Source organism: Protopterus annectens, chromosome 7.part0 (genome assembly GCF_019279795.1).
Source record: "Protopterus annectens isolate FY-2018-M chromosome 7.part0, PAN1.0, whole genome shotgun sequence".
Classification (NCBI taxonomy): domain Eukaryota; kingdom Metazoa; phylum Chordata; order Ceratodontiformes; family Protopteridae; genus Protopterus; species Protopterus annectens.
Genome location: NC_056739.1, coordinates 1,273,057,576 through 1,273,073,632, shown reverse-complemented (window position 1 = coordinate 1,273,073,632; position 16,057 = coordinate 1,273,057,576). Strand labels below are relative to the sequence as shown.

At 41.7% G+C, this 16,057-nt stretch overlaps 1 protein-coding gene across 2 annotated transcripts in view; it reads right to left on the bottom strand.

Moving 5' to 3' along the window:
• Positions 1 to 16,057, bottom strand: part of MAP2K5 (mitogen-activated protein kinase kinase 5) — a 3,489,187-nt gene that overhangs the window by 1,585,016 nt on the left and 1,888,114 nt on the right. For both annotated transcript variants that reach the window (XM_044077884.1, XM_044077885.1), the window contains 2 exons: positions 3,464 to 3,532; positions 3,237 to 3,318 (listed from right to left, as the gene is read on the bottom strand). In XM_044077884.1, the coding sequence (XP_043933819.1) occupies positions 3,237 to 3,318; positions 3,464 to 3,532 (151 nt within the window). The remainder of the gene's footprint in view (positions 1 to 3,236; positions 3,319 to 3,463; positions 3,533 to 16,057) is intronic.

The window sequence follows — 16,057 nt, the reverse complement described above, 5'->3', positions numbered from 1 at the left end:
CCATATTAACATTTTTCCCATTTACATACATTATGCATTACACATTTTCTTTCTTTATAATAGCTGTCAGTCAATCTACCATTACATAAATTGCTGAACTCCTGCCTTCCATTAAGCCTCACTCCTCCTCATGAACATTATTCTACACATATTGTCACCACAAATTTCATTTATTTCTATGTAATTTGCTCCTTCCCTTCTCTAAATAGCTATCTCCCACTTCTTCTGCCTATATTCAATACTTCAAATACAATTGGTTTACATTTTGATTTCCCTTTTCTAGTAACTGCTTTTTTGGCAGCCAACAGAATTAAACTTAATAAGGCCTTACTATGTCTAAGCATTCAGATTTTGTGTCCCAACTCAAAAGAATAATTTCCCAATATTTCTGACAGCATACTCCGTAGGGAATTTTTTAAATCACCCAGCCTATTACAATCCCTGTAAACATGTTCACACTTATTTCTTTCTTCCTCCTCTCACCTCGACATTTGCTACCCTCCTGAGGAATACGTTGCTGCAGATTGCATCAGGTATAAAAATACGTATGTCAACACTTCCAAGCAAAACTCCTAGACCTTCTGGACTTTACTGCATACTCGGGAGCCAAACATGTGTCTTCCCATTGTTACCGTGTGCTTTTCCAGTCTCTCTTCCCAATCTTTTCTAACTTCTTTTGACTGATTCTTACAGTTATCATGCAATATTTTGCCCTACTAATTTACCCCTTTTAACAGTAGCTTCTGTTCAACATTCAACTAAAAACTCTACCACAGCAGGTCTTTAACTTAGGGCCCCCTATCCCTCTCTGCTGCCTACACTCTCATATTAATCCCTGGTAAGGAAGGCAGTCTCTAACCTGCAGTTAAAATTCTTAGCGTCATCCCACTCTATTACCTTTCCTCTCTACTTATTGAAATGAGTCTATATGAAGCCAGGTCTGATGCGCCCTTACTCTCGTTGGGTAATATAGCCACCACATCTTTCTTCCAAGATGCTTGTGCTTCCTCTCCCATCAGTTTGTGCTTCTTGAGGGTACACTCCAGCATCTGTTTGGACAGACCTAATCTGGTGTCAAACAAAGGTCTACCGTCTGACAGTAAGTGCGGGATACATTTGTAGACTCTCCTCAAATGGACTGTTGAGCCTAGATGAACTACTCTTGTAGGTCTGAGGTGGACAGGCTTCATTACCAAAAACACAAACTACCAACCAGATGACTCAAGTTTGTACTCCACAGGGGCAGCCTAGACATGAAACAGCCCAGGTCATTCATCCAGAAGAAATGTAATCCTACACTTCAATAGTCTTGAGGACTGAAGAGAAACCAAACCCACAACTGCAAATATTATGGGTTAGCTGGCCCTTGACTATCATATCACATTCTGTCCATCAGCTTTATAAAGCATGAGTGGATACATGCAAGGTTAACATTATACCATTGCACTTGCATAGTCTTTGGAGTTTCAGAGAAACCAATGATCAACACCTGCACCTATGAAGTGCTAGTTACATTCTCAATCATCACATCACATTCAATTTATTATCCTCTGAGCAGTGTTGCTGAAAAACTATTTTCCACCGACAAGATGACCCAAAAAATGAGGCATACCTCTCAACTTCTTATTGCAATAGTTCTGAGCAAAGACAAAAGTAATTGTGGGACAAAGGCCCAAAATCATGGACAGATTTTTAAATATGGGTCTTATAAACTTAGAAAGTTGCTAGAATAAAAGGTTTTGCATTAACATGCATTTTCTAAAGGATATGAAGACTGAAAGTGAGCTGGTTTACTGACTCTTTTCAGTCACGATCCGAGAAAATTAATTACAAAAAAAATTTCAAGATTAATACAACAAACGTTTTGCTTAATTAAAAAAAAAAATCAAGAAGCATTTAACAATGTACAAGAACACCTACAGAAATTCAATTTAGATACAGACAGTTCAAGTGATTCCTGGAAATACAACATAAAATCAGATGACCACTCAGTGTAATGTATAGGATGCTTTAGTGAAACATGATAAAAAACTACTAGGTCTGGCAGCTGTACCTATAAAGGAATAGACTACATATGCAAAATTGTAACTGTGAAATTAACCAACTAAATGAAGACTGCATATTTGGGAAACGTTGAGTCTTAATTAGAATCCAGAAAGCAGTTGCTCTTAACTTCATTGTGTAAATGTTCCATTAATATACTTTTGGTTTGTTCCATTAATATACTTTTGAAGGTTTGCAGGGTCTCATTTTTTTAAATCATTTGGGAGTTTATTCTATACTGCAGGTACTACTGTTTCTCCTTTAGTAGTTTTGAATTTTGATCTGAGCACTGTAAGAAAGTATATCTGATTTCTCTTTAGTAATTTAGTTCCCTAACTGGAAGTAGTCTTCTCAGAGGACAGCAGTACCCAATCTTGATTATTTTGTAAATTAAAGTGACCTGAATAAAAACAGCCCTGCTTGTAATGGATAGCCAAGTAACTTGTTCCAGAAGGTCAAAGAGATGTATATGTGTATTTGCAAACAAAACAAATCAAATCTGAATATTTTATTTCCAATGGTTTGTAATTTATGTGTGTTTTGTGATGAGTGCAGGCAGATCAGGGGTCTCCTATACTGCAATTTAGGAATTAGAAAATTTTTGGCTAAAGCATTGTATTCACTATGAGACTGTCATAGTCAAGGTAGAGCTGGACATGCCTCAGTGCTGGTCCTTTCGAGCCAGAGACAGAAGACCTTAAGTTGGACACAGGCAGAAGAGTTTCAGGTCAATCAATATCATTGTGGAAATGTTATTTGTGTGATAAGAAAAGGTGAGTGAATGGTCAAGAGCAAGTCCTAGATGTTTTTGCTGAGTGGCATTTGGAATTCAGTTACTATTAGTGTCCCTGAGGAATACTGGAGGGGAGCTGAAAAGAAAAGGCCATCAACCTGAAGATCGCTGTGTTCCAAGTAAAAAACAAAAAAAAAAAAAAAAAGAGTTATGCTACAGCCTCCAGATATTATACCAATCTTACTTAGGATAAATGTATTAAAAGTGAATGCTCTGACTGATAATCTGAGAAATAAAAAGTGATGAGGTCTTACAAATGCAAACGTCTTCCTTATAAACACTGAAGAAATATGCTTCAAGTATGTAAGCTTCTTAAAAGTTTGTAAAATTAGACAAATTCTAACTATACAAATATGGTGCTTGAAATAAGATAAGTGCAAAGTAAATGTATGCAACTCACCATCCATAAATTCTGTACAGATTGATATCCTGTTCTCTACAAAAAATGCTCCGTAAAATCCAATAATATAGGATGAATCACACTGAAATAAAAAAAAATATATATATATATATATATATATATATATATATATATATATATATATATATTCAGCTCCTTTTAAAAGTCTTTTTTGGTAGTAAGAGACAGTACTAATAAATAAAATTAAGTAGTTGTTGATATTTTACCTTATAAAGAATTTCTAGTTCTGACATAATTTGCTTCTGAATTTCCAGTGTAATGTCTAAAGCAATGACCTGGAATTCAATTGAGAAACAAGAGTCAGATGCTGAGAAGCCAACGGTATGCAAAATTCAGTTTAATTCCATAACAATCTATAGAAGTAGAGTAATAAAGCCCACTTTATTTAACAGTAACATTTAATTTCATATAAACACAAACCATAAATCCTTAAGAACAGCATCCCACCAAAAGTCTAAATCTACAACAATTCTATTAACAATTAATATAAGGGAATGAAATTATAACAGCAAGTCTACAAAAAAAATCATGCGAGCTAATATTTACTGCAGTATTTGAACCTTAATATTTATATACATAAATATTTCACATGATCTAAGCTCAGAAAAAGAAGTTATGTTCTTACCATAACATTCCATGTGAATTGTTCACCTCGACTTTGTTTTTACGCACGGGTTCAGAGCCGACCCTCGGCTCAGAGTCGGCCACATCGCAAGCTCTGCATCTAAGAAAAGCTCGAGGCACAGTCCCTATCCCATGAGCCCCCGCTGCTACCCCTCAGATCTAGTTTGCTACGAAACCAGACTTCAAGAATTTAAGTGACCCTCTTGCCTATGCTTCCATTCACACGAGATCGTAACACTCAAATTATATATAGACAGGCATACAGTAATGAGCACACCTAAAAAGAAGCAGGTAGTGCCAGGTAACCCCAAGAAGGTAACCAGACACCAGTCATACTCGTTCTTCCAGGACGAGGAGGGGGACGGAGGGAGGGAATGTAAGAACAAAGGCGAGATGAACAATTCACATGGAACGTTATGGTAAGAACATAACTTCTTTATGTGAAATTGTTCGATCTCACCGTTTGTTCTTACACATGGGTAGCGTCCCTAGCACCGCAACCCTGGGTGGCTCATGGAAGAACATTCCTGAGAACCGTGGAACCAAAGGAAGCCCTGTCTCTGGAGGTCCTGTCCACTTTGTAGTGAGTAATAAACGTATGAGGCTTGGCCCAAGTAACCGCCGCACATATGGTATCCAAAGGCAAATGATCGGCGCGGGCCAGAGAAGTGGAAACAGCCCTGGTACAATGAGCTTTAGGTTTGAATGGAAGAAACTGCTTGGAGGATGAATAGACGAAATTTTTACAGTCTGACAGCCACTTGGATAACGTGCATTTTGTTACTGCCAGTCCTTTCTTATTGTCCGCATAGGAAACAAAAAGTTGATCTGATTTCCTACATTCCTTGGTTCTGTCCAGATAAAATCTCAGCTGTCTGTGGACATCCAATTTGTGCAACATGTATTCCAACTTATTAGAATGGTTCCTGAAAAAAGTGGGAAGCTCAATGGATTGATTAATATGAAATACTGAACGTACTTTCGGCAGAAAGGATGGGTTAGTACGCAAGGTGACCCTGCCTGGGTGAAAAACTATATACGGGGGTCTAATCGACAATGCCTGTAACTCCGAGATTCTGTGAGCTGAAGTGATTGCCACCAGGAACAGGGTTTTCCAGGATAGATACTTAAGTGGACACATTGAAGCTGGCTCGAAGGGTTCCAACATGAGTTGAGACAGCATTAAATTCAAGTTCCAGGGAAATACCGGGTTTCGTATGGGTGGCCTGAGATGAAAGGTACCCTTCATAAATGCTCTACAAACTCTGTGGGACATAACTGTAGCTCCTCCTTCACCCACATGAAAATTAGATATGGCAGCTAGTTGAACTCTTATCGTGGACATCGAGGCCCCTTGATGAAAGAGTGTGGAGAGAAATTCTAAAATTTTATGAATAGGGGCCACCAAAGGGTCTATACCTTGTCTGGAGGCCCAACACGCAAAATGTTTCCACTTGCTCCTATACAGTTTTCTTGTGGAAGCTTTGTGGGAAGAAACTAAAATGTGTTGCACTGCTGGGGATAGAAGGTCCAACCTGGCTAGGTTGGGAAGTGGAGCAGCCAAGCTGTCAGTTTTAGGGACTGAAGAGATGGGTGAGGAACTCCTGACGAGTGGGTCAGCAGGTCTGGCACTGGGTCCAGAGTCCAAGCTTCCTCCATCTGGTGAGCTTGAAGAAAGGGAAACCAGATCTGTCGAGGTCAAAATGGTGCTATCAAGATGATGGTCATTCCCAGACCTTTGGCTTTCTGTAGAAATTTGGGAATCAATGGAACAGGAGGGAAGGCATATAGGAGACCCAGGGGCCAATTGTGTACAAGTGCATCCCTGGGGGCACCCCCCAGAGGAGGAAGCAGGGCGAAGTAGCTTCTGCATTTGGTGTTCAAGGGGGAAGCAAAGAGATCGCAGCAAGGCTGGCCCCATCTGCGGAAGATCTGCTCCGCAGCTTGATTCTTGAGGGACCACTTATGAGGCAACAGGATGGCTCTGCTCAACCTGTCCGCTATACGTTGGATGTTCCCGGGATGTGCGTTGCTATTAGAAAGCGTCCGGTGGACACAGCCCATTGCCAGATTCTCAGGGCCTCTCTGCATAAGGGGTAAGACCTGGTTCCTCCCTGTTTGTTTATGTACCAGACTACTGACATATTGTCCGTCTTTATTGCCACTGTTCCCAGAGGTAAGGAGTCGTGAAAGTGTTGCAACGCCAGGAACACTGCTCTCAGCTCCAGGACATTGATGTGCAGATTGTACTCTATTTTCGACTACTCTCCTTGGACTGTTCTCCCCTGAAAAAGTCCCCCCCACCCTATCAGGGAAGGGTCCGTGGCTACGGGGGCAGGGAGTACCAACGGACGTCCTATCGTCAGTTCCTGATTGTTTATCCACCAACGGAGGTCCCGCTTGCAAGCTTCCGTGATCAAGACTCTGTGTGACAACGGTAACTGTTGGAACGGCCACTGAGCAAAGAGGAGCCACTGGAGGATTCTCATGTGCATTCTCCCTAGGGGAACCGAAATAAGGGTAGCTGCCATCATGCCTAATACTTTCAAGACCTGTAATGCGGGAACTTTTTTGTTTTGAAGAAGAATAGAGACTTGATCCCTCAGGACTGACACTCTTGCCTGAGGAAGTCTTACCATTGCTACGGAGGTATCTAACTCCGCCCCTATGAACAAGATATGCTGTGAGGGCAACAAGGTAGATTTTTCAAAGTTCACTGTTATTCCTAAGCTGGAACAGAGATTGATTGTGTAGTCCCTGGCTTGTACTAGGTGATGCTTGGTGGTGGCGGTAAGGAGCCAGTCGTCCAGATATGAAAACACCCGGAATCCTCTTCGTCTCAGGTGAGACGCCACTACTGCCATGCACTTGGTGAACACCCTGGGGGCTGAGGTGAGGCCAAAGGGCAGAGCTCGAAACTGAAAATGACTGGCTCCCAACCGGAAGTGCAGATGCTCTCTGGATGGCCTGGCCATTTTTATGTGTTAGTACACATCCTTGAGATCTATAGGGCACATCCAATCGTTCGTTTGAAGAAATGGAAGAATCAACTGTAGCGTGACCATCCGGAATTTTTCCTTCTTCGCGAAGGTGTTGAGTCTGCTGAGGTCCAGTATTGGCTTCCAGTCCCCTGTTTTCTTTGGAACTAAAAAGAACCTTGAGTAAGTTCCGGATCCTATTTGGTCTGCCGGGACTGGCTGGATGACTCTTTTTTCTAACAGCCTTTGTATTTCTATGGCTGCCTGATCCTGCAGAGCGGGTGGAACATCTGGGAATCTTTTTTGGGTGGGTGGTTTGTTCAGAAAGGGAATATTGTATCCTCTGGTTATTATGCTTTTTACCCAGGAATCTGATGTGAGATTTAGCCAGTCCTCCGGGTATAAAGCCAAGCGACCCCCGAGTGTCTCCAGAGCAGGACAGCCAGGCCTCCATTCAGGAGTGCTGAGGGACGGTATCCCTGTCGCCCTGGTTTTGCGGACCCCCTCTGCCTGGGCAGCATCTTCCATTTCTTCCCCCTCCTCTGCCTCTGGAGGGGGTATCATTAGGTGCAGACTGGAAAGCTCCCTGAGTCTTCCGGAACCACATTTTTCCACCTCTTTGCCCTTTGGGGTACGGTCTAGAGGGGGCAGAAAAATAGACCCCTATGGCAGACAGGGTCTTTCCTTCTTGCTCGCACCTAGTGAGTGTCTCCTTCACTTTGGGCCCAAACAAGGAGGCGCTATCAAAGGGGGCATTAGCAAAGGAAGATTTGAAGGCTTCCGCAAAGGAGCACAGGCGCATCCAGGATTATCTCCGCAGAGCAATCTCTGAGGCTGCTGCCCTACTCGAACCCTCGGCCGCATATGAAATGAGCCTCATGGACGAGTTAACTATCGAAGTAAGGGTGTTGAGCTGTGCTGTCACCTTGTCTGAGACAGCAGCATCTGTGTTACCCTGGAGAGTATCTCCCAACTCCTTAATGAGATCTCTCTGAAGGCGCGTAAAATGTGTAAGGTAGTTCAGCGATCGCATGGCAAAAGTCGCTGAGCTAAAAACGCGCTTCCCATACCTGTCCATAGTCCTAGAATCATTGTTAGGAGGATGGACAGAGGAAGATGCTTCGGACATTTCCTTTTTGGTAGCTGCCGCCACCACCATAGCATAGACTGGGACTCCCTTGGTAAGGTAAGCTTTATCTTGGGGGGCAGTAATATATTTGTTTGGTCTCCGAGGGACTGGTTTTATGGTATCAGGAGCCTCCCACGCCCTTCGAGCTATTAAATCCATTAACTCGTCGAAGGGCGGAGTCACCCAGGAAGTGGAAGGTTGAGCCCCAAAGGCCTTCAGCAACACCGACTCATCCTCAGTGGGGGCAAGTGTCTGCCAGCCACCCCTCTGTTTTAGAATTTCTAGGATGTCCGCAAACAAGACATCCTCAGGGGAGGACCGTGGGGACCCCTCTGACTCATCCAGGTCAGTGTCCTATGTCAATGATTCCTGTGGGGAATCAATGTGCCTCCTCTTGCACAATTTCTTCCTCGGGACTTCATCAGAGGTGGCATCTGGTGAAGCTTCTGAGGAACAGAGGACACCCACTGGGGCTGGCTGAGGCATTGGGTCTCTACGCTTGGTGGGGCTCGAAGGTGCAGAAACAGAACTCGGTCCCTTCGGGGGAGGAGAAGAGGTATCTGATGATGTGAGTATCTGATGATGTGAGTGTCTGACCAGACAAAAGCTTCCTCATGGCGTCGAAGGCACCGGAGCCCCGGGCCGAGAACTCCACTGGATCCGAAGAACACGGTAGCTTCCCGGGCACCGGAACCACGGGCTCCAACCCAGAAGACGGAGCCGAACGAATCTGCGCCGAGGCCCCGAGGGGAAGAGTCGGTACCGAAAGCTCAGTTCGGCTCTCCACCCCGGAACCCAAGAGAGAACATCGGCTCCGAGACCCCTCGACGGGCTCCGAGGATGTCGAGGTTAGTGGTGCCGAGGAAAGCTTTGGCTCCAGGGGATCCACAATTATCAGCTCCTTGACTCCTGGCTCCGATGACTCCATGGGTCTCGAAGGAGGATCTACAGATGTGACGGGGAGGGCTTCAAGTTTCAAAACCAACTGGGACGAAACCGCAATAAGTTTGGACAGAGCCGTGTTCTCCATAAGCTTCTGCACCACTCGATCCACATCGGTGTCCGACATCGCCCTGGAAGAACGGGTCGAAGGGGCCGAAGAAGTCACCGAGCGAAGGATTGAAGACGGAAGTACCTCTGACACTGGTTCTAAGGTCTGTGGAGCCGGCGATCGAATCTTAGCTGAGGTACTCGGAGCCGAAGACTTGGGCTCCGATACCTTCGAAGACTTCGACCCCTTCGAAGACTTCAATGCCTGGTCCGCCTTATCTAAGGACACTTGAAATTCGGGCTTTAAAAGGCCCCTCTCGATGAGTTTCCTGCACCTCTCCATCATGACCCTTCCACTAAAGGAGTGACAGATGGAACAATCCTCCTGAAGATGGAGAGGGCCAAGGCAGTAGACGCAGGAGGTATGATTGTCCGTAATGGACATTTTTTGACCACATTGACAGCGCTTAAACCCTGATTTGGCTTTCTCTGACATGTTTAAAGCTAAGCACTAAGAAAGTATAAATGTATCTATTATAGAAAAAACACACTAAACTGTAGGAGTAAATACAGAGAATATATATATATATATAATATATAGCAAAGATATATAAATCTGAGAAAAAAATTCTGCCAGAGCCCTGACAGAAATAAAAGGCCTAAAGCCTACGAGCAGTCACTCCTACAACTACGATTAAATATCAGGAAGATATATATATATATATAACAAACACACACACACTATCTAATCTCTACTAAACTTTTACAACTAACTATTAAGCAATATTAATGATTTTAGAAATAATAACAAAAGTTTTACTGGCCCGAGCTTTCTCTCGACGCGACCTGTTGCAGCGGCAAACTAGATATGAGGGATAGCAGCGGGGGCTCATGGGATAGTGACTGTGCCTCGAGCTTCTCTTAGATGCAGATCTTGCGATGTGGCCGACTCGGAGCCGAGGGTCGGCTACGAACCCGTGCGTAAGAACAAACGGCGAGATCGAACAATTTCACATACACCTGTTTTGCAAAATAAAGTTCAGACAAGTGACAGTACACCCATTTATCAAGCATCACTCCATTAACAAAACTCCATTTATGTCATAACATTTCTACAAATGAAGCTATCCATTTGTTTGGTAGTAAGAAAAATTAGTAAAACTGGTTGCTGATTTGTTCACCTGTAGATCAATATGTGTGTAAATACCTTTAAGAAGCTATCCAGGGCCTTGCACAAGTGTATAAATAAGAAGAGCGTGCAAACATGACTGCCATTTTGTAGTTAGCTGATGAGATGTAAGCATGTACGTATGTTAGCTATCTTTAAACTCGTTAGTTCATATTTAATAATGCTGCTATCCATCTCGGTGTGTTTGTATGTATTAAAGCATCTGTACGAGCCTTCTTGTTTTATGTATTAGAGACGAATGAGTGACATGGTGTCAGAAATGACATACCGAAGGGGCATGAGGTCAGAAACGGCTTGGCTAAAACTACTTAAGGAACTTGTTTAGATGCTGGTGGAATATAAAAGAGTATATCATTCCCAAAATGTGCATACTTCATAAATTAGGTCAGAAATGAATTTCAAGAATTAAAACTTGTTCAGCACTATTTCTTTTCGTATCATATGAAACAGGGCATACCGAATGCTCTAAATAATATTCTTATAAACCGATATGTACAATACTGATAATATTAGAATTGCTATGGAAAACATTTGAAATAAAGTCTAAATTGCATAAAATGAATAAAATAAGGAGAAGTGACTACGTTTTCATAAAGTATAAATATTTCATATTAAGGAAATATATCCGAGGTATCAGAAGTGTATAAAGAGTATGAATGTTTGTGCAGTGTTACAGCAAAGCTATTTCGCAAAGTGCACCCATTACAGGACATATTTCGCAAAGTACAGCCATTATAGGGCATATTTCATAAATTAGATTATTCTGAAGAGTTTACTGTGCATTTAAATGTTGTTACAAGCTCACAGCTCTGTTTGTTCATACATAATTACAAGGGCCATGTTTTCAGTGTATTTGTGTTTACTTTGTGACCATGGCAAACAGATTTTGAAACCCAGTGCACCTGTGTTTGACAGTAATATTGCTGAGAACTGGAGAGAGTTTGAGCAAGAGAACGACATTTTCATACAGGCTGCATTTTCTGATAAAGATGACAGTACAAAGGCATATATTCTACTTAATTAAGCTGGGTCAGAAGCTATAGAATTGGGAACACTTATTTGTGTATGCATCTGCTGTGTATACAGGAGAGAGGGAAAGCCATCATATTGTTGCACCAGCTGAGTCAAGGGAGGGCATAGAGTGCTTAAAACATAAATTTAGAAAAATTTGTAACCTCCAGACAAATGTTACAATGGAAAGGCACTTATTTTACACAAGGGTCAAAAGCATGGTTAAAGTTTTGCAGCATATATAATTGACCTGAGAAATAAAGCTAAAACGTACAGATCTGGTGACTTAAGGGATGAGTTGCTAAAGGACAAACTTGTAATCTATATGGGAAAAATGTTAATATTTTGGTCAACAATGTCACAAATTTAATAAATGGAATAATTTCAAGAGATTTTCTAAATCAAAAGGCCCATATTCTTTTATTAAAAGGGAACATTTTAAGAAAGAGTTAATCAGTTAGACAGTGGTTGCCCCACTCTTTATGTTGATGGTGTGTCAGTACTTCATGAAACAGTCAATGCAGTAGATTTAAGGGCAAGCATCTGTACTGTTTGGATAAATGGCAACTACACAGAGCTCAGAGCTGATACAGGTTCCAAGTGCAATGTAATGTCAGCAGAAACATTTGCAAGAGTGTGTAAAGGTGAAAGGCCTGATCTGGCAAGGTGTGAGAAACTTGTTCCTTATGGAGGTGAAGAAATTCAAACTGAAGCTTCAGTAGTGCTTTCCTCTTACTTCCAGCACAGAGGAAGAAGCTACGACTTATTATTTTATGTGGTCAAGAGGCACGTTCAGTCATTATTAGGGCTCAGAGACAGTTTGAAAATGGGATAATAATAAAGTCCACCATGTTAGCTTAAAAGACCACTACTGTAATTTTGCCCAGTACATTTTTTCTACTTATGCTGATCTTTTCCAAGACAAACTAGGCAAGCTTCCAGATGAGTACTTCATGAACTTAGACCCAGAGGTCAATCCAGTTATCAGGCCAGTACGTAAAGTTCCAATAGCCATGCAGGACAGAGTCAAAGCCGAGTTAGATAAAATGGTGCAACAAGGTGTGATTTGTCCAGTTGAAACTACAACTGAATGGGTGTCTTTCATGGTGGTAGCTCATAAGAAAATCTCAGATAACATCAGAATATGTATTGATCCACGAGATTTGAACAAAGCGTTAAAAAGACCTCATCATCCAATGCGCACAGTCGAAGAAGTCACAGCCTTGATGCCAAATGCCACTATTTTTTCTGCCTTCGAACCAAAAAGTTCATTTTGGCAAATTCAGCTTGACATGAAATCCTCACTGCTCACTACTTTCAGTACTCTGACAGGTAAAGATTTTTGAGAACGCCATTTGGAATAAATTCTGCAAGTGAAGTCTTTCACCATGCAATGGAGCATATTTTGTTGGGTATCCCTGTGCTATTATACTAGACGACATACTGTTAGGAGGTTGTGATGAAGCAGAACATGACAGAAGCCTCAGAAAAGTTCTAGAAAGGGCATGTCAAATGAATCTTAAGCTCAATGCACAGCAATGCAAGTTCAAGGTACAAGAAGTTATTTATGCTGGTCACTTATTTACTAACAGGCCTACGACCGGTCCCTTCAAAGCAAACAGCCATTCTTGAGATGCCAGCACCAGACAATGTTCAAGCCCTGCAACATTTTCTTGGCATGGTCAAATAACTAGGCAAGTTCATTCCAGATTCGTGCCAACTATCAGCATCACTCAGAGAGCTGACATGTAAAGATGCATCCTGGTCTTGGTTACAGCAACACCAAAGAGCATTTGATGCCCTGAAATAGAGAATTGCTAGCCCACCAACTCTCAAATAATATGTTGTTCACAAACCAGTTACAATTTCCTGAGATGCTTTGAAATTTAGACTTGGTGCAGTCATTCTACAAGAGGATCAACCTGTTGCCTATGCAGCGAGAACTCGTACCCAGACTGAGATGCAGTATGCCCAGATTGAGAAAGAGCTTTTGGCAATTGTGCTTGTATGTTTGAGGTTCCATGATTATGTTTATGGTAGACCTATCTGAATTGAAACAGATCACAAACCATTAGTCACTATTTTGAGAAAACCAATGCATTCAGCTCGGGTCTATATTAGATCATCAAACTTTCAAAAACTCGACTGTCATATGGTCAACACCATATGATCAAACTTTTAAAAGTTTGAAAATCTAATAAAAAAAAAATACACAAATAACCTATCTGAACATTTTAAACAGGGGGTCAAGCCCCCCTGCACCCTCCACATGGTGGGCTGTGCCACCCGCTCATTAAATATACCAACTCCAAGATCGCACTACAGTGCAGAAAAGGGAAATCTTCCCATTCCGCGCTGTATGGAGATCTCCGTTAAAATGTTCGAGCTTTCAAATATTCGATCATATGGTGTCGACCATATGACAGTTGAAATTTTGAAAGTTCGATCATCTAATATAGACCCATTCAGCTCCAGCCAGACTGCAACACATGATGCAAAGATTACAAAAGTACAATTTTAATCTTGTCTGCAAGAAAGGCAAACTTCTTTATCTTGCTGATACATTAGCCAGATTGCCCAGAAATACCACAGAACAGCACAAGAATGAGAACCTTGATTTTGAAGTCATGGAAGTGAGAAATTTTTCTTCCACACATCTTTATGAGCTGAGACACAACCACAGATCCAGTGTTACAAATGCTCAACCACTTTATGAATCAAGGATGGCCGTCAAAGCAATCTAGTTTACCTCAAGAAGTGCAACCTTATTTTCCATACAGAGATGAGATATTAGCTGACAAAGGTATCATATTGAAAGGTCCAAAAGTAATTGTTCCAAAGTCCTTGCAACCAGAGTACATAATTATTTTGCAACGTGGTCACCCAGGAACCGAATCTACCAAAAAAAGGGTGAGAGATCTAGTATTTTGGCCTTCTACGTCACAAGACATTGAGACTGCACTTTTATCTTGTTCAGTGTGTAATAGTACAAAGCCACATCAACAGAAGAAACCACTTCAGCTTAACCAGATTCTGGAACTACCTTGGTCACCAGTGGCCACAGTTAACTTCAAGTGGAATGGTCAACATTATATGGTATTAGTAGACTGTTACTCCAATTGGTTTGAGATTGACTTACTTCCCAACCTAGCATCCAGTACTGTCATCACTAAGATGAAGCCTTGTTTTGCTGTTCATGGTGGTCCACACAAAGTTATTTCTGACAATGGCATGCAGTTTACAAGCCAACAGTTCAAAAGATTTGCTGAAGAATTGGACTTTACTCATGTCACTGGTAGTCCAGAGTACCCGCAGTCCAAAGTGCAAAATATTCACTAGAGAAATCAAAATGAGATAATAGTGATGTTTTCCTGAATCTCTTGAATCTCAGAAATATTCCTTGTGATAAACATCTTGGTTCACCTGCTCAGACACTTCTGTTGAGACAAACCAGAACCAAATTTCCTCTCGTCTGGTCAGGTTAAAACAGACGAAACATTTGTGGGTTTTGTTCAAGCAGTTTTATTACACACAAACACATCAGAAATGAGGTTTTGTAACTTAAACAAACTTCTAAACAGACTGACTACCACACTCATACATGTTAACACTCTGGCTATACTCTCAAAATGGCACAGCTGCCTGCACGTGCTCAGTATTTATATGCACGTGCTACATCTGCTTCTTAAAGGTACATACGCACTCTCTGATCTATATCCTCCCTCTTTGAGACATGCAATTTACAGAAATGATCTTCTGACATGCCATTATACAGAACTAGTTATTTGACATGCAATCAGACAAAATTAGGCACACACAAAACAATTATGTCCAAGTTGCTGTGTATTTTACACTAGGTCTGGAAATATGACCTGATCGTGTAACATAAAAGTCAGAACTGGATCTAGCAATGGGGACTGGCTTCAAGGAGTGTTCAACGTTGGGGACATCATCAGGAATGGGAATGGATACTGCGACATGTTATTCGGTACGAACATTGTCAGGTTTGCTCTGAGATCTAGAGCCTGTATCACAGGTACGATGCTCCGATATTGTTTCTGATACAGGAAGAAGATGTCTGCGGTTTCTCCTGAACTCTATGCCCTCAGATTCCACTAAGTAGGATCTCAGCTCAGTACATATACCTCTCACTTGACCAATTCGATCAAAGCCTTTCGCTGTTTGCATCCTCACTATCTCTCCTTCTTTTAACGGATGAAGAAATTTGCTTGTTTTATCATAGTTGGACTTCTGAGAAGAATGCTTTTTAAAAAGTTGGGCTTTGATTGCTCTGTTGTTTTTAGCATTAGGCACCAACAAACTAGAACTGACAGGCAAGGTTGTTCTGGTTTGCCTAGACAGAAGTCTACGAGCAGGACAGCCAAGGTGGTTGCCATGGGGTATACTTCTGAGATTAAGTAAATTCAAGAAGATATTGGTATTGTCAAGCTTTGACCTCTCCAGTAATTGCTTTGCACTCTGTACTGCATGTTCAGCATGGACGTTTGACTGAGGATATTCAGGACTGCTACTAACATGGATAAAGTCCCACTCTTTAGCAAATCTCTGAAATAAATGATTGGTAAACTGAGAACCGTTACCAGAAATAACTTTGTGTGGACAACCATGGACTAAGAAATGACGTTTCATCTTAGTAACAACAGCACTGAATGTTAGGTTAGGTAGCAAATCAATCTCAAACCAGTTCAAATAAGAGTGTCTACCAAAACTAAGTAATGTTGACTGTTCCACTCAAATATGCCAGTTGTTACTGTTAATCAAGGTAGTTCAGGAATATGGCTTAGCTGAAGTGGCTCTTTTTGCAAATGCGGCTTAGTACTGTTGCGCACTGAACATGAAGAAAGCACTTTATCAATGT